This window comes from Aphanomyces invadans, assembly GCF_000520115.1.
Source record: "Aphanomyces invadans strain NJM9701 unplaced genomic scaffold supercont1.2, whole genome shotgun sequence".
Taxonomy (NCBI): Eukaryota; Oomycota; class Saprolegniomycetes; order Saprolegniales; family Verrucalvaceae; genus Aphanomyces; species Aphanomyces invadans.
Window position 1 is genome coordinate 92,434 of NW_008580147.1, and position 26,117 is coordinate 118,550.

A 26,117-nucleotide genomic window follows, 5' to 3' on the forward strand; every position below is an offset into this window, starting at 1 on the left:
GTCCTGTCACCGATCTCGATCATTCTGAAAGTCGAACCGATCATCCACTCGGGTCCAGTGGTTGCGTCCGATTTTGCAGTCCTTCAGTCGTCCTTGGCTCCGAATTCCCGCGTCTTCTGTCCACTGAAGTACGAAGCTCTTCTTTGCGAAGGGCTGGGTGCTGCCGCCGGCAGCCTCAACCTCACAATTGTCGGTCGACCAGACTCGGAAATCCCCCTCGCATTTGCCGAAATCGCTGACCAATTCGCGACCAACATCCCTTCACGCTGCGCCTTATGCGACAATACCGAAGTGAATGTCGCGTTTGACGGGTATGCGGCGCGGCCATGTGTGTGTGCAGGTATGGAAGCCATCCCTGGTGTGACCGATGCCATCTTGCACTCCATCTTTGACACCTCCAGTCGCTTTTGGGCCGCCACACCGTGGTTGCACATGCGCATCAACCACGTTCTTCGTGTGGAAGTGACCGGGTCGCCCTTCCGGTTTGTCCAAATCCTCGGTGGCACGGGGTGCTGCGACGTTGCCGTGATGGTGCATACCCAGTGGGACGATGTGCAAAACGAAAACTGGTCCGTTAGTACGATGCACATGAACACGAAAGGGTGCTATTCTGTCGTGAAGGCCGAGTTTCAGCCTCCTGGCCAGGGCTGCAGATCGTGGAAGGACTTGGACTACATTGACGCCCAGGCGCGGCTCGGTCGACCGCTTGCCCTCCCCGACCCGGCAAATCCCGACCCCGTCACCCAGCCCGTGCTTCCACTGTTCACGCGTATTTCCATCAAACGCAAGTCCGGCACCACCGACTTGGATGTCCGTCAAGTGTCGGCGACGCTGGAAGAAATCACCTATCTGCAAGTGGCCATGTGGGCAGTTGTCACGCTCCTGAACGATCAGCTGCTTCAAGCCGTGCCGCACTCACCCGTGGGCGATTATCGCAAGTTTTACGCACTCCAGATGAAGCTGCCTATTCCAGACAACCTTGTCGTCCATGGGTCGCTACCGCCTCACCAGCGCCACGTGTTTGTCCAATTTCCAGCGGTGAACGATGTGTCGGCGCTGAGTGAATTGCAAGCCGTCGGTGTGGAGCTCGCCCAGAAGCAACCTGATGGTAAGGCGAAGAAGAAAAAGAAGAAGAAGAAGAAGGAAGCGTCCCCAGGGTCGGCGACGCCTTCCTCGTCCATGGAGCACGACGACGACGACGGCATTGTGTCCCGTCCCCACTCGGACAACGACAGCATGGAAGTGGCAGCGCTCGCTCGGATGCGTGACATTATGACGAAGAAAGCCTTTGCCAATGCATTTTATCAAAAAGGGCAGTATCTGGAAGCCTATGCTCACTACACGTTGGTCCTGGACGAGTACCAGCGCTTTCGGGCGTCGTTAGCCCCGCACCACCAAATGGATCCGCAACTGGTGCTCAATGGCGACAACTTGTACTCGAACCGCGCGCAGGCTGCGCTCAAACTCGAGTGGTACGACAAGACAGTAGAAGATTGTAACCACGTGATCCCTTTCATGGTGTCCCAATGCTCCAACACGTACGTGGCGCGGTGTTTGCATGCCCGAGCGCGCGCGTACGCGGCGCTGCACCTGTACGACAGCTCGTTCGACGATTGGCACGTCCTTGCGATCGAAGCCCAGAAGCATGGGAGTGCTAAAGCAGGGAGATCGTGGTGCGACGTCCCGCCCAAGACGTATTTGGCTGACGAAGGCCAAAAGATTCAAAAGAAACTCGCGGCGTGCACCGTGGATGGGCAGTGGCGCATCATGGGCACGAGCGGTACCCACCTCACGCGTTTTTTTCACTCGACGGTGCTCCATCCCGACGGGACGAGCCTCGTCGTGTTTGGTGGCCGATCGACGACAATCTTTGGCAACGAGGACAACGACACCAACGTCCACTTGTACGAGTTCAAGTCTCAGAGCTGGAAAGACATTGTCGGGACTGGCGACGTACCCCCGTGCCTTGCCGGCCACAGCGCCGTTGTGTACGACCGGTCCATGTACGTCTTTGGCGGGAGTCCGCTGAAGGATGACGGGCAGCACGACTCGCACGGGGCGTTTTACCAGCTCAACTTGGACACGTTCGTGTGGAAGCGGTGGCGGCTGCCGAACGAACCGGCCCCCCGGAATGAACATACGGCCAGTCTGCACAAGCACCTCATGATCTTGTACGGCGGCGTCACGGCGCCGTCCACCACATCGAGCCACATCGACGTGTTCAACTTCAAGACGAAAAAATGGTCCGTCCTGCCCCAGCGCATGACCGAGTACGCCCCGCCGCCGTCGCTGTCTCTCCACACTGCCTGGATCCATAACGCCAAGCTTTACGTGTTTGGAGGCAAGGCGGACACAGCCGACTTTTACGAGTACCAGAACAAGCTGTACACGTTCGACTTGGCGTCGCATTCTTGGATGGGATCACCGCCACCGATTGGGCCGTCGACGCATGCTGCCTCCAGCGCCTTCCCACCCATCTACCCCGGCCCTCGCAGCGAAAGTCATGCCATTGTGATCGAGAACACGATGTACCAGTTTGGAGGCTACGCCGAGTTGCCAGTCGGGTCCAAGTACTATGGCGACGGCTACCGCCTGACCCACTACGCCGACAACAGTGTGTCGTGGGCCAAGTTCAACGCATCATCGATGGCGATGCCGTGGCCGAGCTCCCGCGCTGCGTGCACGTTGACGCTGGACCCACAGCGGAAGCGCGCCATATTGTACGGCGGGTACGAGACCATGCGCAACGACATTGTGTACGGGGACATTTGGGAACTCAATTTGGCGGACCAAGCGGCGGTGGCATCCTTTGCAACGCTATCGCCACCGACTGCATCCACGCTGACGGTGTGTGGCAGTTGCGGCGTCGAAGGCAAGTGGAAGAAATGCGCGAGGTGCAATGCAAAGGCGTATTGCTCGCAAGCGTGCCAAAAGAAGGACTGGCCGACCCATAAAGCCACGTGCCGCAGCCCCAGGACGTAGTTGAGTGTCGCATTTGAACGTGAGATAAAATTCGACGCATTCGATGCAACGGATGGTGCTCCGTCGAATCGGCTGACGGACACCACTCGTCCTTTGACTCCAGCTAGATAGATTGCATGCCACCATGATGAACTTGCGAGGGCAAAGGTGACGTCGGGTGAGCAACCCTGCCTCACAATCGTATTCACATTTGCATTCAACCGAGGAAGAGTTGGCTGCGAGTCGAAATTCGACCCAGCCGCTTCGTCGATCCAGGCAATTCGTGGTGATGGGATATTTGAGCTAGGATTTGCCGCCTTGGGGATGAAGGTGCTAGCTTGACGAGGCGCTGGCAGCGTCTTCTACTTGAGGCTTCATATCGCGAAACTCATTCAATATCTGTGGACGACCCGTCCGTCATCGCGCGTCCATTGAAGACGTGGTTTACCGTCGAGATGTTGTCGCAGGCTTCGCGAAGGTGCCGACTCTCCTTAGACCCTGTGAAGACGATTTTTCCGCTGCAGACCAACATGCGACGGATAAGTCCCAGGACGTAATGGGGGAAAATGTGTACCTGGCGAAAATGAGGATGTGAACTTTGGGCTTGGACATGCGGAAGACCAAGGCTGGGTACAATTCGGGCTCGTACTACCACGAGTTCTCGTTGAGTGGTGTCTACATCGTGAGGATGAATGTACTGTGGTGACGTCAGGATAGCGCAACGCGAGCTCTTCAACGAGGATGCGAAAACCTGCATCCGCGCGACCAATGACGTTTTCCAACTGAAAGTCGCTCAACGACACGTGGAAGTCAATGTGCTTGAGCAACTGCGCCACTTTCTGGGCTGCTGCCTTGAGCCCTTCTTCAGTAGACTGACCCGTGCACACAACCTCCATCGCGTGGGCATCCGTGTCATGCGAGGAAGACTGTACCTTTCCTGACGGAAACAACATGGCCGACGATTTCGGGTTGGTCAACTTGAGCAAGAGGCAATTCTTCCTCATTTCAGCGCGCTTATTTGTCTTGTTCACGACATCCTGCAGCACAATCTTGTTGCCGAGACGGCCGCTTCCCACCATGTTCCTGTACAAGTACATCTGTCAGCTCTAAGCTATCCACCCGCATTGTCTTACACGATCGTGACTTCCATCGCTCGCTCGTCCTTTGTCGCCGAAAAGCGAACGGGAGTTGTAATTCGGTTGCGCACCTGTTATCCGGATACTCCGTCGAGACCTCAAGGGTCACCATATTTGGATCCAGTTGACGATCGATATGCGGCACACGCTGCTGGTAGCAGCATGCGGCATTGCGACATCCATGCGTGTCCACCGCGCGTGGACGACACAGCCGTGGTGCGACAGCGTTGTGTCGCCAGTGTGGCCCTTTGCGTACCAGAAAGACTCGGCGCAAACCGTGGAATTCGCCGGTCGCGTCAACACTAATACTCAAGACATGCGCCACGAGTGCTCGACTTATGGCGTCCAAAGCAAGTGCCACATGTGCCAAGACAATTCGTTTCAGATTCAAGGCGTGGACTGGGCAGCCCTGCCCGTCAACATTCCCACCGTCACGGACAGTCCTTTTGTTGTGTCGATCGATGTCCCCACCCATCGCTACGACTATGGCCACCCCAACATCAGCCATGTCTGCGTCCTGCTCACTGGTGCCGATTGCATTACCCCACATGCCGCAAGCTACGCTTCATGCACGACGCGGTGCTGGGGATACCACGCAGGACCACTCGGACGGCAGGCAGACGTAGACAACGCGACCGACGTTTGGTCATGTTCCAGTCAACCGTCCAAGGCCCAAGGCCAGGTGTCGACCGTCGCAGGTTCTGGTCAGCATGGTTTTCAGGTATGACATTATCTCCGTGACAAGTCGCAAGTTTACCACATTCATGCGATGATGGAGAAGGACGGGCCCGTCGCGACCGCAAAGTTCTCGTCTCCAAGAGGAGTTGCTGTGGACAGCCAGATGAATGTTTATGTGGCCGACACTTCCAACCATCGTATCCGCATGGTACAACACGCTCGTTCGATTCCATTCAACGCCTGACGAGACTGCTCGGGGTAGGTCCGTCGCGCAAGTCAAGACGTGATCACGATTGCCGGCGACGGCGAGCGTGGAACTCGGGATGGAGCCGTGGGATCTGCTCGCTTTTCGTTTCCCACGGGCATTGCGGTGCTGGAGTCGAATGGCGCTGTTGTCAAGATATTCGTTGCCGACACGGGCAACCATCGCATTCGCGAGATCAACTTGCAAACGCAACGAGTGTCTTGCTTGGGAGGCCGGTGCGGGAATGGCACCGAGACCGCAACGTTAGCCCAGGTGACGAACTTGCCCAAATGCAGAATGACGTGAGTTGTCCATTGGGGCGGTGTAGGCCGTTGCTCCCCCGCAACCAGGACTGGCCGACGGGAGCCCCAACAACTCTACGTTTGACAGTCCCATGGGCATAGCTGTGACGCCCCAAGGCGTGGTCTTTGTTGCAGACACGGGCAACCATGTGATTCGACGCATTGGGTTCGTACACCCGACAGCACCGCACACTTTTGATGGTCACAAGTGGCTGGTTTCACCAGGTTGGACGGCATGACGACGACGCTGGCCGGGAATGTCGTGCCCCAGCCAAACCCAATCTTTGGGTGCGCCCCCCCGTGCGTGCTTGGGGTGAGGGGATTTCGCGACGGAAACCTCACGTTCGCCCAATTCAGCAATCCCACCGACGTCACGCTCGGGCCACCCAACACGTTGTTCGTTGCGGACGATCATCGCGTACGAAGGGTGATCTACGACACTGCGACAGTGCAGGGCGTGCCATCGTCCGACCGGGTCGTCACAGTTGCAGGCGCAGGGCCGTTTGTCGCTGGCGAGACAGATGGAAAGGCCAACGAAGCGTCGTTCCACGTCACTGGAGTCGCGATGGCATCCGACGAACGGTTGTTCACGACCAGCTCGATCTCGTCCCATATTCGAACGGTGACTCCATCGGCGTTGGCGGTACGGTCGCCTGCCGTAGCTTGTCCAAACACGATTTAACATTGTCGCGAACCAGGTCGAGCGAATTGCCTGCACAACTCGGCTATTTGAAGTGCTCAGCCCATCAGGATGCGGCTCGTACGACCCGCCGTTGGGCGCGCTGGATCAAAAAGTGTCGCCTGCAATGGGTAAGTTGCGATTGCAGTCCCAACTTCCTGACGCCCAACCGATCGCATGGGATGCAGCCAACATTTACTACAACGCCGTTCGACGGAACGAGTCGACCCCTGAAGGTGGCAAGACCGTATTGGGACGTAAAGTCCAGTCGTGCATGGGGTCTCCACCTATCGATGCCCTCGTCACGGGGTGCGCTTTGGCGCTTGTGCGGCCACTTGATCATGGATGTCCATCGTCCTTGTAGCGTGAAAAGCGTTCCCAAGTACGATTCAACAGGGCAGCCGATTCAATTTGTACGACAAGACGTTGACGCGGGCACAACAATCGCAGTGGAATGCCCCGCGCTTTGCAACAGCCCGACCGCTCAAGTGTTTGGCACGACCATGTACTCGGACGCGTCCATGATCTGTTATGCGGCGATTCATGCAGGGCTGATGACGGCGGCCCAGTCGGCCCTGCTCACGCTAACTTTGGAGCCCAACACGCTGTACGACTCGTCGGCGATCCGTGTTGGGTCTGTAGCCAACGGCATTACGTCGACAACTATACCGAACGAACAAAGGGCGGCCCGAATGTTCTCGCTAGCTATCACCCCCCGTACCCAACGCTTTGTGCAGGTACATTCCCTACCGCTGCGACAGCACATCGAGGTAGTGTCACGATGATGGATTGTATGTAGACTATCGCTGGAGCCCCTGTGTCTCTGCTCGAGTCTCCTCGAGGATTTCGAGACGCCGCTCCGCCGCTGCTGGCGAAATTCCAAGGGCCGACTGGCATCGACGTGTATGGGAGTCCATCTCGCACGAACCTCGTGTACATCGCAGACACGTCGAACCATCGCATTCGCGGCCTGACAGCGGTGTGCTCCAAGATTTGCGAAAATGGCGGCCAGTGCGTCAGTGCTGAAACGTGCGCGTGTGCGACAGGGTGGCGCGGCGACGATTGCACGACACCTGTGTGTACTGCGGGACTGTGCACTGGGCGTCAGCTCTGCGTCGCACCCAACACGTGCGCATGCATCCCAGGCTACAAAGGATTTCCGGCATGCGACGTCCCCATTTGCGTCCAAACCTGCGTCCACGGTCGATGTGGGTTTCCAGACACGTGTGTGTGCGCGTCCGGCTGGTTTGACGCCAACTGCACGACACCAGTGTGCAGCCAGACGTGCGGCAACTTTGGCAATTGCACCGGTCCCAACACGTGCACGTGCACACGGGAGTGGCAAGGGCCAGACTGCCGCACCCCGGTGTGCCAACAGACCTGCGTCAACGGTGGCGTGTGCTCGGCTCCCAACACGTGCTTGTGCCCGGCAGGTTGGAGCGGCCACGATTGCGCCATCCCGATCTGCACCCAAGGCAAGTTTGTCGCTCACCCTAGCGGGTACGAGTACGGCTTGTTCCGTCCGTTTTCGTGGGACGAGTTCGCTCCGTGCGAGTTCGACAAGTGGTGCCAGTCGACTGTTGGGTTTGACTGCGCTCATCGACCGTCCGTGTTGCTGGAGCCGCAGTGTTCGTTGATCGAACTTCGACCGACCGCGTTGAGTGCGTACTCGTATGCTGTCGAGTTAGCGGATCGGACTCGGTTCATGCGGTACTCCGCCGCAACGCCGTACGGCCAGAATCGCGCCAACCTGACGTATCCTGGAGCTCCTGTCCTGGTGGCGGGACCGTACAACACGCCACCGTACGTGGCGACCGTCGATCGCATCCTCGCACATGTCGAACGCCGGCGAGTCACGCAGGGAGTGTACGTGTGTGCGAACCAGGGCAACTGCACGGCGCCAGACATTTGCGTGTGCGCGCAAGGGTGGAGTGGGTTTGATTGCCGCACACCTATCTGCACCCAAGGTACACAGCGCGCATGCGCCGGACGTTCATAGAATTGTAGGGTACTACACGCCGACGCAACCGACGTTCGTTTCCGCCGAGCCTGTCGAGAGCAAACACGCAAACCACCCGACGTCGAACGGGAATCCGGTGTACCCCCACACGGTGGAGACATTGTTTTGGGACCACTACACTGTCGAGACGGTGCCCCAAGGCAACGCGCGGTTCCTGTCCGAGGGGTCTGTCGCTCAAGGCGGGTACGCATGCTCGTCGCGGAGCCTGACGCAGTTTGAAAAACCCGCGACTGTCGAGTCCCCGGCGTTCTACTGGGATTTTGCAAACTACTTTTCGCACTACATGAACGACACCATGTACTGGCCGCCGCTGTACACGAAATCGCCGCCGATTTGGGACGATACGCAAGACGGCTATCGCCGAGCAGGCACTTGGTCGTACAAGGCGCCAACCCAGTGGCAAAAGGGCACGTGCTTAGTCCAGTTTGCCCGAACGTGCCCGTCCTCGGCATCGCCGATCGTGTCTGTAGACCCGGACGCGACGTTTCGTCCGATTGTTCAGTACTCGGCCGTCAATGCGACGCGGGTCTTGTCGTACGAAGGGTGCGTAGACACAGTCCGACGCGGCTGCTTCAACAATGGCACGTGCGTCGCGCCAGACGAGTGCGTGTGTGCGGCAGGCTGGACTGGCTACGACTGTTCGATTCCGATCTGCGAGTCGCGTTGCATCCACGGGGTGTGTACGCTTCCCAACCGATGCACGTGCGACTTGGGATGGACGGGGGACGTGTGCTCCGTCGCGATTTGCGCCCAGGACTGCCGAAACGGAGGTCGCTGCGTCGCGCCGGTACGACGTCGTGTGCGGTCGAGTCGCCGACGTGAGGGCATGTGTAGGACACGTGCGAGTGCACAACGTGGCCGAGTGTGTGGCGAGATGGGCGTCACAATGGCGGCACACCGATCTTTCACCTCCCGGATGGGTCGCCGCAGCTCACAGGGTATTCCAAACCCGCCCTGGACCGTCGCCCTCACGACTCGTGCGGGTGTAGGTGGACGGGGTACGACTGCAACACACCCATATGCACCCAAGCCAAGCGGTTCGTGCTCAACTCGATCCGAGACACACCGTCCTTTGTGGCCATGCGGGGTACGTCGGTGCGCTCGACCTGGATTCGGAGCCAGTCCGTGTGTAGCCCGCGATGGACAGCATTCAACGCCGCAACAGATCTCATGGCGCGCACTGTAGGAGCCTTGCACAAGCTGCCGTGCGTCCACTTGCGGTGTCCGCAGTACGACATCGAGGTCACATCAAACGACGGCACGTCATTTCAATCCGGGTGCGCGCCGGGCATTCCATTTCCCAACCCAGTGTTTGCCGGCACGTTGGCGGAGAAACAGAGCAACTGGGACGCGTACAACGACACAGCCACGACGGGGCGGCAGTCCGCGTCGGCGCTGTGCAGGGTGCTCCAGTGGAGGCAGGGCGAATTTTCCCACCGACTCGTACGGACCAATCACCCCGGGGCGGACCCAGGCGAAGGCGTGTACGAGTGCTACAATCACGGATCGTGCATCGAGCCCGACGTGTGTAGCTGCGCCGACGGGTACACCGGTTTTGACTGCCAAATCCCTCTCTGCCGGTACACGACGCCTACGGGCGATGTCACGGGATGTCAGCACAACGGAATTTGCGTCTCCAAGGACACATGCGAGTGCATCCAGACCAAGTCGGTGCTGCACCAAAAGTACCCCCTTGCTCCTCGCGGCAACACAGGGTGGGCCGGGTCGAGTTGTTCCATGGGTGCGTGCCGCTCGCATACGAGTCGCATGCCACTGCACTGCGTTCGTGTGTAGCCATCTGCGTTCAAGGGTTCTACGATGCCCAGTGCTATGGCCAAGCTCGAGTGGGCCACGAAGGGTGCTATCGATGCGCCAACGGTGGCATGTGTGTGGCACCGGACCTGTGTCAATGCGCAGACGGCTGGACAGGGTACGACTGCACCGAGCCCGTGTGCAAGGTCAAAGTGACGCCTGAGATTCGAGCGCAACTGTTTACCGTCGACGAAAACAAGGTTGGCGTGCCGCCACTCCTTGCCGGAACGTGACTTATTTGTAGGTCGTCGCGTTTGAGAACGATCCGTGCGGCACGCAAGGGGGGCGGTGGGGCAAAGAAGTGTACAACGGGGCTGAAATGGGCCAAGGCAACTGCACTTTGCCATACCTATGCACGTGTCTGTGCCGGGTGCGCTACGATGTAGATGAGTGCAAGAAGACGGGCGAGTTTTGCTTGAAGCCGTGGTCCGACGTGTTTGGGCGTGCGATCCCTGCGGGATTCATCTTTGGGACGAAGCACTGCTCCAGTGGCTTTCAAGGACTTGAAGATAACCAGGGGCGGTTCCAATCGTGCCACTTGCAGATATACGAGCCGACGGAGTTTCAACGGTACACGGCGTCGTTTGTCGCGTTCATGACGATCGCGTGCATCCTGTTCATGGTGTCGTTCTACTGCATTCGAAGAAACATCAAACGCCGCAAACTTCTTCTCAAGGCAGAGAGGCGGCGGTCGCGGCGCGAGTCGGAGGAAAACCCGCTCAACCCCGAGTTTGCATTTGGTCACGCACAATGACAAACATTCACGGAGCGATTTTCCGAAGTTGCGGAAATGTTAATTTTTTGCAAATATTCGACAAACTCCGAATTTTTTCGTTTTAATATTTCGAAACCTCCCAAAAAGACAGTCCGTCCCACGTAGGCGGAAAAGCGATCAACCCAGCGACACCATCACGCCGCCGCCGCCGCCGCCCCGACGAAATGCTCCCGGCCCGCGGGGCAAAGTCAATCCTACGTCAGCAAAAGCCGTCCATTGATTCTTGCGAAGGGCATGACCAGTCCACGCAAGTGGTCGCGCGACCTCTCACGAAGAAGCAGCTCTCGTTTGCAGACGACCATGGAATTGCTTTGGTTCGCATGCTGTCCCCGCGTCGACCAGTGATCTCATGAGTAATTCTGTCGCATAGGAGCAGCATCTTGAGTTTGATGTCCTGCAGTCATGGACGATCGCACCAAGCCCTCTTCAAGCAAGGCTGTGAGGATGTTGACCATTCATCCACCATTTCCACGAACACCCCCCGTGCTTCCTTCCCTGCCGTCGACGTGAGCTCTTCAAGCACATTTGACGGAGCAGCAACAACCACGCAAGTTAAATTAATTCTTTTTCCTGGAACCTCTGGGTTTCTTGTCATGCTTGTCAGGCAGCGCGACGTGGTATTCCGTCAGAGCCAGCGACTGTGTTAAGATGCACCGCAAGAGCAATTCCGGCGTGTAGCACTGCGTCGGATCCACTCGTTTTAGGACCTTTTGAACCGTCGCCGCCGCCGCAGCATCCACGGACGTAATGACCAATGTGTTGGGGCCAATCTCGGACATCCCATGTACCTGCACGAATGTCCACACGTGAATCGAGATTCGTAGGATAGCGCTTCAAGGTACCTCGCCCCCTGCGCAGGCAATGATACGCTCCAAATCTTCTGGCGGCGGCAGGACAGTCTTGTGACGTGTAACGTAGAACGCTCGTCCTCGTAAGAGGGATTGGCGTTGGGCCAGAGTGTAGTTGTACATGGTGGCATGGAGCGAGCAGCCCCACAGCTGCTCCTTGACAGGATCGGATAGACAAAACGATTCTTCCGGCGCGGCGTGGCCCAATTTTGCCGACTCGTGGAGCCATTTTTCGTCCAGGATGTGCGAGCAGCATGATATGCCACACAAGATCTTCACTGTGCGCTTGAGGACGCCAGATGGAGCAATGACGTGGGTTGCGTGGGTCACATCGTCTTCGTACTCTGCCTGCTGAATACTCGAGATCTAGCCACTTCGTCAAAAACAGACAGCCACGGCTGGACCGTCAACAAACTACCTTGGCAAGGAGGTTGTTGGGTGTTGAAAACCCTGTCAGCGCAATGCGAATTCGCGAGATAGCCGTCGCGGCACTGCGCTGTGGTTCTGCCGCACACGAAAATGGAACATCCCGGAGAAATTGAATCGCACCCCCCTCCATTTCTTGAGTGGACGGTGGCAAGTCGACCAGAGGTTTCGAGGTTGACTTGGATTTCGTGGATGGGGCTTTTGGGGTGGAGTGGTTGGGCTCAGCGACAGCGTTGGCGGCCGCCGTCGGGGTTGCACTCTTTCGCTTCTTCATCGGTCGTCCCCGCTTGGTCGATTTCGCCTCGGGTGATGCTGGTACTTCAGTCACTGGCGTTGAAAGTTGCCGAGTAGTTGTGAGGAATTGAATCGTGCCACTTTCCATGTCTTGCGTGGATGGAATGCGTGAAACAGTTGATCGAACGGTATCGTCGACAGATTCGCTGATAAATTTGATGGCACGCTTGGAGGGCGGGGAATGGTCATCACCTGTAGTCCGTCTGCCGGAAGTAGGCAGGACATGCGGGCGTTCCCGCTCATCGTCTTTGGCGTCGGGAGTTTCGGCGCAAAATGTGTCGTCCAACGGGGCGGGTTCATCTTGCTTGTCAAGGATTTGTGGGGACTGGATCCGTGTAAACGACTGCATGTTTGTATTTTTCGCGCACAACATCGAGTCCAAGCTGTCGGCAGCTCGAGCCACGTCATCGCCGCTGTCAATTTCTGTCTCGGATGTGGCCGGTGACCCCACCAAGTTGTTGAGTTGAAGCATGCGGGCCGCAGGAAGGGGCTTGGACGTCGGTACAGCGATCGAGTCGCTGCTGCCCTCCTTGTCCACGGAAGCACTGGACGAGAGCGTTTTCAACTGTTCTGACGATGTCGCCATCGTGGTGTGGGAGGTAGCGATGGACGGGGAAGCGGCAAACAAGTCTTCGCTTTCGTCGGAGGTTGGGACGACTAGGCTATCTCGGAGACGGTGAAAGTGAGCAATCCAGTCCATGCGAACGGTCATATCCACTGGCGCGACAAGCAATCGCAGTGCGTCGCCATCTTCCTGGGCGACTTCTACCTCAAAAGGACGGTTGAGTTGGCAATGCTGATCGGCCAACGGAGGATCGTGGATATGAATGTGCTCCCCAAGGATGTACCCGACGAAGCGGCATTCGGAGAGGGTGTGGATGCGGCCGTAGAGGACCATGTCCTTCATCAGGTACATTTGGTGAAGCCGCGGAATCATCGAGTGCCTGGGATCGACCAGCCACATGGCAGCCGACGCGACCAAATCATGGTTGGCCGTTTCGGTGTCGGCCACGAGCCAAGACTTTGGAAACTGCTGCATGGACGCAAACAACGCATGCAAATCAAACGATAACGTCGACTGCCGACGGGTTTCAAAACATTTGTCCAGGGCAGATAGCCACGCAGCGCAGGCTTCTTGCGACGAAAAGGTTGCGTGGCAAGTCGAGACGGATCCCAGCACCACCACGGTCTTCGTCGAGACATCGAACGGCACGATTGTGATGGGAGACGTATCCTCCAGGACCACCAAGATGGAGCCATCGGAAGCACTCTGCGCCACCAGCACGCCATCAAAGAGAAACGCTTTGGATTCCACGAACTTGTCGGTCTCATCGGCAAATTGAACGGATTCCGTCACGTCGACGAGAACGCGCCTTGTCCAGTCGACATGACGAACCTTGGTCTCAATGTCTAACTGCTCCGAATGACGCAATCTCATGGATTCAAATGCTTCCTTCGCTCCACCATCCAAGAGCGCGATTGCCGTTAAGGATGCAGGGATGTCCGTGGCGTGCAGGGCATGCAGACATCGTTTGTACGCATCCAGGGCAGTCAACGGGCGATTCAACAATTCTAAAACGTCAGGCTGAACCGTGTGTTGCTTTGTTGCTTGGGTTGCAGCTTGGAATTGAATGGCATATGCTTCGTGGACGGCAGCGACATGGTTAACAGACTCGATGAGGATCGATATGACGCGTTGTTGCGGTTGGATGGGGTGTTCATCGAGCACGACACGTATCCTTCGCAGAAGGGATCGATGTGTTTCGAGCAGAAGTGGGAAGAAGGACCAACATGCCAAGTACACTCCTGCTGGGAATGCCTTGGGACTGGACAATGCACGGTATGTAAGCGATTCTTCACGATATGCCCGGCTGCATGCAAGCTCCAAGCCGTGAACGACCGATGCTTCATTGCGCATGAAAGCGTCAATGTGCTGTGAGGCTGATACTTGATCCGTTGGGTCGGTCGTAGACGACATCGTGTGCGTTCGGAGGATTGCCGCCAAAGCGCTCGAGATTTAAAAAATCCGCGGAATCCTGTTTTATTCTTCAAATATGGATTTCTCCTTGTTCACCTCATTTCACCATTTGAACCGATGACCACCATGCCCGCGTCTCCCGCGGCACCGATCCAATTTTGCGTGCGCAAGGGCAAGTGGGTCTTCCGCTGTATGGTCGAAAGTGATCCGCGTGATTTATTCCACCGACGGAACTATGACTTTGTCCCGCAGCTTGAGTACGTTTTGTCGCGAACGCAGGGTGTTTATGGATGAGCGTGACCTTGCAGGTCGGGCGACATTCAGGTGACCAAGCGCGTGAGCTTAGCCGAGCTTCAAGGGATCGTTGCAGAGTCGGTGGCAGAGGTAAGCTAGCCAGTGTCGATTTCTCAATGTCTCATGCTTGTGCCTTGCAGATTCCAGAGTTCTACATCGCGTCAACCACCGACGCGTCTGCCGAACATGCGACTGGGTTTGCCCAATTCCGTCACTACCTTTTCAGCCGAAACAGAGTACCCATCCATTAGCAAGTGAGCCGAGTCGTCACTGCAGGCATGGTAGGCGGGAGTGGCATCTCTTTCGCCTCAATATTGGCTCATCTTCCTTCCCGACGACATCGACAGTCGACTCAAATGCCTTGTTGTCGAACGCTCAGCAATATCTCAACCCCCAGAGCAACCATTAAGGACCACCACACCTCCTGTTCCGACTACAGCTGCGTCCATGCACGCTGCAGACCTATCAGAACTTGGCAAAAGCGCCTCGGTCGAGGTCAAGGGGACAGCCTCTCTCCAGTCATCCTCAGGATCCGCTGAAGAGACAGTCAGTACGACCCAGACCCCAGGAAAGTCGTCCTCCGAGAAGGGTGGCATTGGCGCATCATCATGGAACGATTTCATGTATGTGTTGTGTATTTGTCATCGTATTGTCCATCAAGTTGCTGGTTGGGAATATCACATGTCTCTATCGTAGACGCATCCACCGCACGTTCCACGCAGCGCAATACTTGATTCATGCAAGCGGACCGCTCGAAACAGCGGCCACGTCGTCGATGAATGCGAAGCGAGTAAAACACCGCTAACGTTTGCGTTTGGACACTGCCATGGAGTGCTGAATGCCAACGCGATGCTTCGTCAGGTCCAGCGACTGCTGCAGAACCCCCGACAGTATCAACTCGGGAGTGTGCATGGGTGCGTCGATCAGCTTGCCAAGTTTCTTTCGAATCGATTTGACCGCCAGCGCTTCGGCGGAAGCAATCACTATCACGCCGTCGTCGTGAGCCGTGGAACTCGAGCCGGTGGGCAGCACCTGCATCACCAACCACATATAAATTCATGTCGATCGTACGAGGCAATGTGTACCTCGCCGCCAGCGCACTCAATGATCTTCGTCAGGTCCGACGGCGCCGGCAAAATTGTCTTGTGCGGCACAATGTAAAATACCCTGCCTCGGAACAACAGGTGTCGATCGTGGCGGTGGTACATGGTGGATTTCAAATCGAATGCCCACTGGGCTTCCTTGGCAGGGTCGTGAAGGCAGTACGGAGCCTCAGGCACGGGTCGACCCTGTTTCGCAGACGCAGTCAGCCACTTCTCGCCCACGATATGTTGGCAAGTTGAAATGCCGCACAGCATCTTGACCGTTCGCTTGAGTTCATTTGTGGGGGCCACCAAGTGCGTGCCAAGCGACACGTCTTCCTCAAACACAGCGCCTTGAATGGCTTCAATCTGAACGATTGATCGTGAGAATGACAGCGGCATTTTGGTCATAGGGAATGTGATGACGGCTACCTTTCGCATGAGGGGCGCAGGATCTAGCCCAGTCAGCACGATGCGAATAAGCTGCGCCTTGGTCGAACCGCTGCTTATACACTCAGCGGCGGCGTCTGTGTTGATAATAGGAGATGGACATGGTGCGGGCGATTTCACTGTGGCAGCTCGAGCTTTCGTGTTGGCACGGCGACCTCGCCCAGAGGTGGGAGGCCGATTCTCGTCCGAAGCCGAATCACGCTCATGTTGTGGAATATGACGGCGTTGTGGTACTGACGGGGACAGAGTGGCATTGGATGATGCACAGTCGCCCTTGTTCGAAGCGATGGCCTCCGTCTCAGGCAAAGTTCGCGGTGTGTTAACTCGTGCGGTTTCAGAAGGGGCAGTTGAGGCTCCGTCGGAAAGGATGGAAGCGGGGCATTGCAATGGGAGATTGTCCTTGTTTTGAGATGAACTTCGATGAATGGGTGAGGTTGTGGGTGCTTTTTTGAGGCCAAGATCAACTGGTGTTGCGCTGTGGCGTCGACGTTTCCGTGGCGACGAGAATGTCGAAGCTGGCATGGTCCGCTGGAACAGATCATCGTAAAAGGCTTCGGGATCCGCCGGCGTGGTGACAGCGCGTGATGATGCACGAGTGGCAAGTTCGTCATCGCCTTCGTTGTCTTCTACCTCCGTGTCCACATTCCCGGTGTCCGTCGCAGCCGGGTCCTCGGGAGCATCAGCGAGAGGATCGGCCATCGATGTTGCATCGGCGCGCTGTGTATGGAGAGAGGTTTCAGAGGTTTGTTGCTGTTGCTCCAGTGTGGCATCTCCGCCAGCCCATAAATCTTCGGACTCGTTCGAGCTCTCGCCATCGCCCAATTCGTAGTCGAACTTGTTCAAAGGAAGCTCCACCTCAGCCAGCTGCATCACATCTACGTTGTACACATCGTTGAATACAAATGTATAGCGTGCGGCGACTGTACTTTTCTTGGAATGGTGCATTGGTGACCCCACCTCCTGCGAAATGACGTTGGAGCAAAATTGGATCTGGGTCTCGTCCTCGTCATACGTGCACAGCGGCAATGCCCGTGGAGGACTCGCCGGTTGAAGGGGTTGATCAAGCCCTACGTAGTGCTTCTGCCACTGGCTCGGGGTGTTTTGTGGCCCAGCTTCCGTGCCTGCGGTTGTGTCATCCGCAATCGTGTCATCGTTGTCGGTGGGTGGCGCATCCATGATGGTATGTGGGCATCACCAAAGCTAAAAAATGACCAAATTGCGTCGAAATCCCGCAAAAACCGTTGAAAAATAGTATGAAAACGAGTGGTGAATATTGGGAAATTCGTGTGAATACTTGAGTATCTCATGAAACGGCTCAGCCCCGACGCGTAACTGTCTAGCTCAACGAAATCAGTTACATGACTTCATGCGCCAGAAACGACGAAAATGAAAACCATCCAAGCAAGTCGTCGATGCTCAAGACAATGCAGAGCAGGCTGCGCTAGCATGTGGCACCACGGTGGCGACGGACAGTCTGGGTGCCTCGCCTACGACGAGACGAGCAGCGACGGCGCATTCGATGCAAGGACTGGTCCTGAAAGCTTGAGCGCGCTTAGGTTTTCGCTTCGTGCACTGGTCATGATCGTTGACTACCTCGAGTTGTTGTCTGGCACCCTCTTCAATGCTTTGTGGTGGCAGTTGTGGTCAACACTCTGTTGACTCAACGATGCGTTACTAGCAACCAGTGTGACCGTCCTTCGACCTCCTTGCAAGGGCTTTCTCAAAGACCACTTCAAATTCACCGATTTTGCTGTTGACGCGCATGCGATCGGCCGAGTGCATGAGCATCCATTTGTGTTCATTAGACTTGGCTCGGACGTGGGATGTTGCACCCACGCAGGTCGACAAGCGCATTGCCAAGCGAGATGCACTGGAAATGCAGCCGTACATATTGGGAACAGTATTGCGCAGCGCAGACCATGCGACGTGGGCTGCACAACTCGGGGGACTGGTCCAGCATTTACGCTGACCGTTGCAATCGCGCTGGAGATGCCTACAGCATCGAAAGCGTGACTTCATAATCTCGGCCCACATGGTTGCCCGTTCACGCACGCCGTCTGCGACGAGGTGGCGCGGCGGCCCCATATTCTTCCCATCTCAATTCTTCAGCTGTGGTCGATTACGGCTTCAATGAAACCATGTCCGTGTCCAGCGCATTTGTTAAATCGCAATGGTGGGCAATCAAGCGTACTGCGCCCGTCCTCCTGCGCGGTTGCGGTGTGGACCACTGCCGTCAGGAAGTGAAGGCCATGGAACGGCCATGACTGTCCTATGACGTTTGGATCGGTCGTGTGAGCCACGTTGGTCCGCGACAAGAGGGCATTTCATACGACGACGACTCGTTCGGCTTGATGCAGTCCTGCGCGGGGCAACTTTGGCGCGAAGTGTTGGAACTGTGTGGCACTGTATCAATCTGTGCATCGTTCCAGCCTCCGTAGTTTAACTCCGTCGTGCCATCCATGATGTCGTGGTCCAAATCATGGATTCCGAAGCAAGCGCGTCACTTCAGTCCGCTCTCGGTTCCAAAAACTTTAACGGTGCTGGCCCATCGGATGCAACGCGAGAGCGCGACGATGTACAGGGGGGGATTCCACTGGGATCCCATTTGCCCCATGCGGATGCCTCATCCCTTTAGCATTTTTGTCGTTCACCGCAGCGCCCAAAGCTCAACCTCGCGTCTCGATGCAATTGGACACCGCTACCTCGTTGTACGCGATGGCCGCGTAGGCGCAGCACACGACATTCCACTTGGTCTGCAAGCATGGCCTCGAGTTGGGCAGCAACTGGGTCGCCGTCGTTCAACTCACCGTGATGTTGAGGTCGCTGTTGCCCAAGCCACGGTCGTTGTCAACTTGCCATCATTCGTACATGAGGCGCTCGCCGAAATGGTCGCCATCGGGTGTAGTTTGGTACACTCGATGGCGACCGTAGCTGCGGCATTGTTGGGGGAGTGCCTCGCCGTGGCGTTTTGCCACAAAACAGACGAAGGACGGGGCATTGTGGTCGTAGCTAACTCTGGTAGCACACACATTCCCTTCGACAACGCTTGCATGCAGGATTGATGCGGGCCAGTGACGCATAGCGTCGCAACATTACAAAACCATCGGCGTCGTCGAGTCGTACACGATTGAGATCGTCTTGGGGACAAGGGCACTCAAGTCGTCCATCAGCTCGTTCTGGTGAGAGAGCCACACTTGGCCAAGTACAAACGACCGGTGTGCGTTTTCATCGCGTTTTTCATCACGGTCGTGTCGTTGCTGGCAATCGTGTACGAGTCAAGGTTCAACGTGGAAGGACTCAACATGTTGAGCTGAATCTGGTGGCTGGCATCGCGTGGGCCGGTCGCGCCCCTCTTGTTTGTCCGGAGCATGGCGACGATGTACTTCGCCAAACTCGAAGTGGTCACGGCGACGTCAGTCAAAGTGCTTTCAGGCGCCCGTGTGCCGTGGACAGTCGAAAAACGTGTTCAAAACGGAGTTAGCTGGATTCTATTCGTCATGAACGACATTGCGACGATGTTTCCTGGGCAATTCACGGCATCGTACGCGATCAAAAGCAGTGTCGTCGTCTCGGTTGCGTGGTTGTTGTGGAGTCGGTCACGCGCTCGGTGTTCGTCATGCGATCTGGCAAACGTCCTCGCCTGGCCGATCGTGCGCACCGCTGGTACGTGGCACTCTTCACTTCGCCATGGCAAACGAGGCATGACGTAGGGACGGTGACGAAGGGAAGAATTGCTTGCTGGTAGGCCTGTCTGTGGGTCTCCCGGGCGTGTGCTCTCTGTGGGAGGTGCGTGACCCAACCCAACGTGCGGCCCACGGAGCCCCAACCCAACGTGCGGCCCACGGAGCCCCAATTTCTAGTTCTTTCGTCGTCGGCACAGGGCTAGTTTTTGCTACCCCCCGTTGGATGGCCGATGGAGGGAACCACATCGACGCCATGTCGTCCACCCCCAACCAGTCGTTACGGTTCCGCGGCTGCATCTACGAGTTCGATCTCAGGCCGCGATTGCTATGCCCGAAAGGGGCAGTCCCATCGCGGTTCCACGCGATACGTCTTACCCAATAATTATGTGGCGACCTCCACAGCCTAGCAACACAATACTGGATTGAAAGTGCACGCAAGTTTGGCCATGATGCTGGAGGTCGTCGTCGATAGCATGTCCTTGACTGGGGCACTCGAATTCGAGTGCAGGTGGACGAAGACAGCGTTTCTGAGCTAAGCATTACCGCTCAGATGGTGCTTACAAGGTCGAGTTGAAGAGTAGGATCTCGTCAGACGTGGGCATGGCTAGGTCGGAAGACTCGCTGCTGTCAAGCAAGGCGGCGAATTCGGCCTGTGGGGATCGGAATCGATGGTTGTTTCGCCGGGCTTCGCTCACAAAGAAGTGGGCGAGCGCTTGCGACGTCAAGATGGCGTTGTATGAGTGATCGATCGAGTTTGTCGATGGATCCTCGTCAAACTCGTACGCGTTCATTTCCGGGTGGAACTGGACGCCATAGAATGGAAACTCGATCGCTTCGATCGCAGCCACGTACACTTGGCCGTGTCGGTCCTCGGAAGTCGCGAGGAGCTACGCACGCCATGACAAATCCGCTCCAGAAGCGACATCCACTTACGCGAAAGAACGAAGTGAGCGCTGGTGTCTCGTCAAAGCGGTCGGCTAAAATCCCAACCGAGTGAAAGTAGGCAGCGATAGATTGGGTCCCCATGACGGCAAAGATCGCGCTAAACCCAAACAGGTTGCTCGTGGTTGCTGCGCGCGTGAAGCCGAGCGTGGAGCTCATGTTATTGGCGTTGACGGCGTCCAAGATGCATGTGCTTCGTAACTCCAGCTGCACGAGCCACTCCATGCCGAGGCCTGTGCCCCAGATGGGAAAATGGGTGCCATTCTGGTTCAATGCCACCGCGTGGTTGTAAATGAAGGATGCAACGCGACTGGGGTCGATCCCATTCCCTGGAAACAGCACGCCATTGACAGAACTCAGGATTCGAGCAACATCGTCGTCGGTCGCGTTGGACGGAATGCGCACGGCGCGAGCTCCCGCGCTTTCGACCCACTTGATGTACGACGACGCGATGCATTCACTTTCAGGACACAGCCTCAACGGTTGAGAGACGATGCCGATGATGGGGTTTGCCGTCAGGATGCGATGGGACGGTAGTTCGGGCGACGACGGAAGTGGAAAGCACCGCACTGCAAAGCACACTACAACGACGGCGACCACGCTTAAGCCAACGAGGATGCACTTGACACCGAAATGACCTTCCCGCACGGGGAGTTTCCGCGATGGCGTGCGCGGCGGCACGACAAGGCGCAGTCCTTCCTCATGCATGTGGACTGTCGTCGTCACGTGAGAAGCCGACGACAGCATTTCCTGTCCAGCTATTTTGACGCATTCCGAATATGTCACCGGATGAATGGATCAGCGGGACAAAACCCTTATGTTGGGCGCGATGGCCTGTCGCTCACTTTGCGGCGTGGCCAGCAGGAGCATGCGTGGCTGCGGATCCACGGCTTTGGGCTGGCATTCTCGACAAGATTTCCAGTGTCAGGCTGAGTTCGAACGCCTAGTGTCCATGTAAGAAGAACCCTTGGCATAGGTTGGAGAATCTCGCAAGTGGCAACTTCAACTTTGAACCGACGCCGTCTCCTCCACGAGCACAGTAAGACTGCGCAACCGAGGTGCTTGAGCAAACGCATCGTGGGTCCTTCTCAACCAACGATGGCGTGCGACGATTCCTTCCATGGTGATATTCTGTCCGCAATTCGCACCCGACCCATCCATTGAAATGAAGATCACATTCCGTCGACATGCCACACGAAACTCCCTCGTTTGAACACTGCGCCTTCAAACTACTTGGAGTGAGGCACTTGTACATGCAACCACGCGAAACCACAGGAACACACATGATGTCACGGACGCTTTTCTCCGGGGGGGGGTCAGAAGTCCACATCCATGATCGCAGCAACGTGGATGGTAGATCATGCAGCCCCGCGTGAACTATCCACCACTCATACACCCTAGAGCTTGCCGCTCCTGCCTTTGCTGCCCTCGCCCTCGCTGGCTACACCCGTCAAACCCCACCACCGCTTTGGTTGGCTTCCCCGAACACGTTCGGCCTTCATCGTCTTCCAACGACCAAGGTATGTGGAGGCGAAAGCTGAAACTCCCTAAACAAAAAAGCCAGCATACTTCATTCAAATGACTATGTTCCATACCCTAAATAAAGCGCACCTATGTCCCCGATCTACTGTTGGGTTTATCCCCGAGTCACTTGTTTCGAACGTTCCCGTGGCCTTCCGTTGAATCCTCCCTTATCCGAACGGACCAATCGCTGGCCCCGTGGAGGATTCGCCGTCGTTGATTGGTGGCTTCCGCCGTGGTCCGTTCCAAGTGGTAGCGAACCAACAACCCGGTGGGGTGGCCCACAGCGGTCATTGTGCGTTCCTCACCCGCGCCCGCAGGTCGCTCGCAGTCTCTCTGTCCAGTCGACCACGATATACAATGTCGAACGGCGGCAGCATCGAAGGGTACCTGATCAAAATCGACGACGAGTACGGGTGCATCGTGTACTGCATCCTCGAAGAAGGCACGTTGCAATACTACAACGGCAAGGGCGGCGTCCTCCTCGGCGAGCTCCAACTCTCGGGGAACAAAGTGAACGCGAGCCTCATTCGCAACGACTTGTCGTCGCTCCCGAACCGATTTGTCATTTCGAGCCGCAAGCGAACGTTGGAAGCGAAGAAGCAAGCGATGAGCAAATTGTTTCCACCCGAGCTCGAGCACGACCAACGCCTCCTCTTTGCCGCGTCGACCCCCGAGACCCAAGAGGAATGGGCAACGGTCGTCCTTAACTGGAACAAGCATTGCTGGGACGAAGCGTCGTCCATCTTCAGCTACAAGGACGAATTGCACGCCCTCCGCCAGTTGCTGCGAACACACAACGTCAAGGAAAAACCGCGTCGAATCAACCAGCCCGGCAGCGGCCACGCCGTCCCCGTGCGCTAACGACCCTCAGCACATCGATCGTCCCAGTTTAAGTTAATCGTTTGTCGCATGGTTTTCAATGCGGTTTGAGCCTCGAGATCACCCTCCCTCCGCACCCCGCGCAGCAGCACGACCGGCGCAACCTTCGAATCGAACGATAGATGCTGGTACTTGTCGAGATCGACCTTGGCTGTTCCGCTATAGCCGTGACAACGGGGCCCTGGCAGCGAGTCCACCACAGAAGTGCGACGAATTCTCTGCGTCGAAGGAGTGTCTCGTGGCCCAGACGAACCAGCAAGGCAGCCGCCTGAGCGTTGGATACTGGAGAGTGTCCTCAGTCACCTCCGGCCACATGCATCTCCTTCGGCTCAGAATTCTTGGCGCCAATGCCATGCCCATCGCCCTCCAAGTCGTGGACTGTCCGTGTCTAGCGGCTGTCAATGGACGACTATGCCTCGACTGCACAGAGATCAACGCATGAAAGACTCGCCGTGGAATTCGTAGTGTATTGGATGAATATTTCGGATGATGTGGGGAGGCCATCGACGGGCCACAAGTATTACATTTCATCTACATCGACGGCCCCCCACCGTGGTTGAACGGATCTATCTACTTATTGCTGCATTAACTGGTTGGCTTCGTGGCGCAGCTTGTCAAGGACATCCATCGCCTTTTGGAACTCGACCATGTCCGCCTTGGCCACACACTCGGCGACACGCTGGGCCGCCAACGCCAGGCGATCTTCTAAACTCACAGGATTTGCCGAACTGTCCGTCGACATGGCACGGGGATGACCGCGGACTATGCCGGGCGGTCGACTCGGCGACTTTTTCGGCTTCTGCCATCCCCCCCCCTGCGGCGCAAAGCCGGGGGGAGCCGAGGTCAAGTCGTCTGGGAGTAAACTCATCATGCCCTACGACGTTTGCATGTAAGCAATCTGGATTGACCAAAAGACATGAATGTACCAGTGAGTTCTGAATGATTTCATCTTTGACCCGGGTCTTGTCCTCGCTGCTCAGACTGCCACTCCGGGCCAGTTGGGCAACTTTCCGAAGCTTGGCACCGTTTGGACTCATCATGGGGAGCCCCGCTTCGTCGCTGTCGCAGTCGTCATCCATCGGTGGGGGAGGCGGTGGAATCGACAGCTTTGGACCGCCTCGGTGGTTGAAATAGGGCACAAAATCATCCGACGCTTTCAGGTCCTCTACACACAGTCTCCATGAGAGGTTCGTTTGCTGGTTGTTCGTACCAAGGTCCGATGCCGAGAAGCGCTCTGGCCCATACCCGTCCTCGCCACCTTGCTGCTGCAACATCAAGTCCCGCTCCTCCGCCGACAAGTACCGGCCGTCTTCGCCGTTCAATTCCAACAGGGCTAAATCCCGTGCGACGTCCAGTCGACTTTTGCTGCGTCGGCGGAAGCGGTACATTTGCGCTGCATTGCCAAAACTGCCACGGCGAGTCACTTGAGGCTGTGCAACGGCACTGCTCGGGTCCTTGCTGGATTGGCGGACTAGCGGAGTGGCATTCAGTTCTGCAGCGGCTGCCGCCGCCGCAGCCGACGTTCCCGACGTTCCGCGATGAAGCGGCATGCGCGGGGGACTCGGAGCGCCGTTCGGGAGACCGCCCTTCGTTTGGGGGTACGCCTGGGCAAACTGATGGAATGGCGTTTCAGGCACAGACACAATTTGTTTCCGCCCCGTCGGCTGCTGGGGAGTGTGCAAAACCGACTCGGCCACCTGCCACGGCACCGTCATGGATGGACGGCGAGTGAGGCCGGGAGGAGGTGGCGGGAACGCGCCGTTTGGACCCGACTGGTCGTAGTCGTCCGATGCAGGCGCGGCCGGCGGGGGATAGAATCCCGGCTGGTGATGGTACAAAGAGAGCGTCGGACGTGAGTCCTGCAGGGATTTCGTCCGCATCGGGGGAGGGGACCACGAGGGAAGTGCCGTGGGGACGCCAAAGGAGCCCAGGTCGTCGCCTGGAGGCGGAGGCGGGAACGAGTCGGCTTCGAAATGGACAGCCTGTCGGCCCTATCATTCTAACTCGTCAACGAATGGCGACCTCGATCGAGACAAACCAATGTCGAATAGCCAGACAATGGCGGTGGCGGGTCCGGAATGGCATCGTAGGGATGGCGCTGGCTGTTGTTCATATGCCGCGGAGAAAACGACTGAGGTTCCACCTGCTGTACTTGGTGGAAATCTGGCGTGTAGCCCGGTCGACGGTTGTCGATGGACTGCGTGCGTTGACGGGAATCTGCACTAACGGCCGCCGCTCGCGTCGTGGCCTGCCCGGGATTCGGCAAGTGAATATTTGGCGATGCCTGCTGCTGCTGACTTGTCTGGTGGTCGGTGGTGAAGGACCGACCACCCAGTCGCTTTGGAGTATTTCCTGGCGACGACGTCGGTGTGTTCACTCGCGAGTAGTATTGCTGAAGCATGGACTTGTAATCATTCGAGTGAGTATTGATCCCATTCGATGCAGCCGTTGGAGTCAGTGGAAGCTGTTGTTGCTGCTGTTGGTGAGTCGGCGTGAGTTGCGACGCCAAGCGCAGTGTCGTCAACTGTTTCAGCTCCTGAAGATGGACTTTTGTTACGGCGTGAGCAGGCAGGTGCATGCAAACGCACCTGCACAGACATGCCCGTCTTTGGAGTAAACACAGCGCATGGCGCAGGTACCGCGTGCTGCGGAGTTCCGAGCGGGACGCTGATGGTAGGTCGTGCTTTGGGCGTCAAGACTTCTCCTGCATGAACGGATACATTCGCAGCAACTGCCGCCGCCGCTGCAATAGCAGATTCTTGCATTCGCTTTTGCGTCAAGCGTTTCAAGTCCTGGCCGCACGTTTGTCATTGATCGTTGTCTGTCGCACAGATCAAGGCATACCTCGACGGTCATGCCGCTCTTGATGCCTGCATTTGGCGCTGCATTCGGTATGTGATGACCGCCTCCACCCCTTGTCGGTCGGAGGTTCTGGTTGCTGTGCTTGCGACCGCCGCCTCTGCTGCTGTCCCCCATCACAGCCAAACGGGTCTTGGAAGTGGCGAGGCCGAAAATATTTTCAGGGGTTTCATTTTTCGATTCAAAATAAATACAATTTTGGTATTCGACAAAGCAATTCCATAATTATAATCCCCTTCGCAACTTTCAAA

General features: G+C 56.9%; 9 protein-coding genes across 14 annotated transcripts; 3 read left to right on the top strand and 6 right to left on the bottom strand.

The window, feature by feature from the left end:
- Nucleotides 1–1,119: 1,119 nt before the first annotated feature.
- H310_00861 (hypothetical protein) lies at nucleotides 1,120–3,056 on the bottom strand. The gene has a single exon (XM_008863797.1). It carries the CDS (start codon nucleotides 2,407–2,409, stop codon nucleotides 1,381–1,383), a length of 1,029 nt encoding a protein of 342 aa, XP_008862019.1. The 5' UTR covers nucleotides 2,410–3,056; the 3' UTR covers nucleotides 1,120–1,380.
- A 43-nt stretch (nucleotides 3,057–3,099) lies between these two features.
- On the bottom strand, nucleotides 3,100–4,141 carry H310_00862. Of its 2 annotated transcripts, none has more exons than XM_008863799.1 (6): nucleotides 4,095–4,141; nucleotides 3,894–4,044; nucleotides 3,660–3,833; nucleotides 3,536–3,609; nucleotides 3,410–3,479; nucleotides 3,100–3,360 (listed from the first exon to the last, which is right to left on the bottom strand). In XM_008863799.1, exons 1-6 carry the CDS (start codon nucleotides 4,109–4,111, stop codon nucleotides 3,295–3,297), a joined length of 552 nt encoding a protein of 183 aa, XP_008862021.1. In that variant the 5' UTR covers nucleotides 4,112–4,141; the 3' UTR covers nucleotides 3,100–3,294. The 2 variants fall into 2 exon arrangements, with proteins under 2 accessions (XP_008862021.1, XP_008862020.1); XM_008863798.1 differs by having other exon boundaries at nucleotides 3,660–3,851.
- Nucleotides 4,142–4,222: 81 nt separating this feature from the next.
- H310_00863 (hypothetical protein) lies at nucleotides 4,223–10,658 on the top strand. Of its 4 annotated transcripts, XM_008863801.1 has the most exons (16): nucleotides 4,223–4,818; nucleotides 4,879–4,983; nucleotides 5,038–5,292; nucleotides 5,348–5,487; nucleotides 5,547–5,964; nucleotides 6,020–6,131; nucleotides 6,189–6,309; nucleotides 6,365–6,737; nucleotides 6,800–7,967; nucleotides 8,008–8,807; nucleotides 8,855–8,958; nucleotides 9,010–9,107; nucleotides 9,207–9,504; nucleotides 9,553–9,761; nucleotides 9,815–10,032; nucleotides 10,077–10,658. In XM_008863801.1, exons 1-16 carry the CDS (start codon nucleotides 4,234–4,236, stop codon nucleotides 10,584–10,586), a joined length of 5,514 nt encoding a protein of 1,837 aa, XP_008862023.1. In that variant the 5' UTR covers nucleotides 4,223–4,233; the 3' UTR covers nucleotides 10,587–10,658. The 4 variants fall into 4 exon arrangements, with proteins under 4 accessions (XP_008862023.1, XP_008862025.1, XP_008862022.1 ...); XM_008863803.1 differs by having other exon boundaries at nucleotides 8,008–8,958; XM_008863800.1 differs by having other exon boundaries at nucleotides 9,207–9,761.
- A 475-nt stretch (nucleotides 10,659–11,133) lies between these two features.
- Nucleotides 11,134–14,153, bottom strand: H310_00864 (hypothetical protein; the record flags this gene model as incomplete). The annotated part of the gene is made up of 3 exons (XM_008863804.1): nucleotides 11,134–11,395; nucleotides 11,450–11,821; nucleotides 11,874–14,153. 3 exons carry the CDS (start codon nucleotides 14,151–14,153, stop codon nucleotides 11,165–11,167), a joined length of 2,883 nt encoding a protein of 960 aa, XP_008862026.1. The 3' UTR covers nucleotides 11,134–11,164.
- A 114-nt stretch (nucleotides 14,154–14,267) lies between these two features.
- Nucleotides 14,268–15,543, top strand: H310_00865 (hypothetical protein). Its single transcript, XM_008863805.1, has 5 exons — nucleotides 14,268–14,410; nucleotides 14,462–14,537; nucleotides 14,588–14,683; nucleotides 14,733–15,070; nucleotides 15,144–15,543. The coding sequence occupies exons 1-5, from the start codon at nucleotides 14,271–14,273 to the stop codon at nucleotides 15,250–15,252; spliced, it is 759 nt and encodes a 252-aa protein (XP_008862027.1). The 5' UTR covers nucleotides 14,268–14,270; the 3' UTR covers nucleotides 15,253–15,543.
- H310_00866 (hypothetical protein) lies at nucleotides 15,043–17,174 on the bottom strand. The gene is made up of 4 exons (XM_008863806.1): nucleotides 16,906–17,174; nucleotides 15,962–16,854; nucleotides 15,533–15,898; nucleotides 15,043–15,479 (listed from the first exon to the last, which is right to left on the bottom strand). The coding sequence occupies exons 1-4, from the start codon at nucleotides 17,153–17,155 to the stop codon at nucleotides 15,249–15,251; spliced, it is 1,740 nt and encodes a 579-aa protein (XP_008862028.1). The 5' UTR covers nucleotides 17,156–17,174; the 3' UTR covers nucleotides 15,043–15,248.
- Nucleotides 17,175–19,842: 2,668 nt separating this feature from the next.
- Nucleotides 19,843–21,346, bottom strand: H310_00867. 2 transcript variants are annotated; one of them, XM_008863807.1, is made up of 3 exons: nucleotides 20,596–21,338; nucleotides 20,038–20,549; nucleotides 19,843–19,959 (listed from the first exon to the last, which is right to left on the bottom strand). In XM_008863807.1, the coding sequence occupies exons 1-2, from the start codon at nucleotides 21,310–21,312 to the stop codon at nucleotides 20,220–20,222; spliced, it is 1,047 nt and encodes a 348-aa protein (XP_008862029.1). In that variant the 5' UTR covers nucleotides 21,313–21,338; the 3' UTR covers nucleotides 19,843–19,959; nucleotides 20,038–20,219. The 2 variants fall into 2 exon arrangements, with proteins under 2 accessions (XP_008862029.1, XP_008862030.1); XM_008863808.1 differs by lacking the exon at nucleotides 19,843–19,959 and having other exon boundaries at nucleotides 19,991–20,549; nucleotides 20,596–21,346.
- A 1,036-nt stretch (nucleotides 21,347–22,382) lies between these two features.
- H310_00868 (hypothetical protein) lies at nucleotides 22,383–26,013 on the bottom strand. The gene is made up of 6 exons (XM_008863809.1): nucleotides 25,852–26,013; nucleotides 25,596–25,799; nucleotides 25,046–25,543; nucleotides 24,218–24,998; nucleotides 23,934–24,172; nucleotides 22,383–23,881 (listed from the first exon to the last, which is right to left on the bottom strand). Exons 1-6 carry the CDS (start codon nucleotides 25,981–25,983, stop codon nucleotides 23,582–23,584), a joined length of 2,154 nt encoding a protein of 717 aa, XP_008862031.1. The 5' UTR covers nucleotides 25,984–26,013; the 3' UTR covers nucleotides 22,383–23,581.
- On the top strand, nucleotides 22,429–23,659 carry H310_00869 (hypothetical protein). The gene has a single exon (XM_008863810.1). The coding sequence runs from the start codon at nucleotides 22,486–22,488 to the stop codon at nucleotides 22,987–22,989; it is 504 nt and encodes a 167-aa protein (XP_008862032.1). The 5' UTR covers nucleotides 22,429–22,485; the 3' UTR covers nucleotides 22,990–23,659.
- Nucleotides 26,014–26,117: the final 104 nt, after the last annotated feature.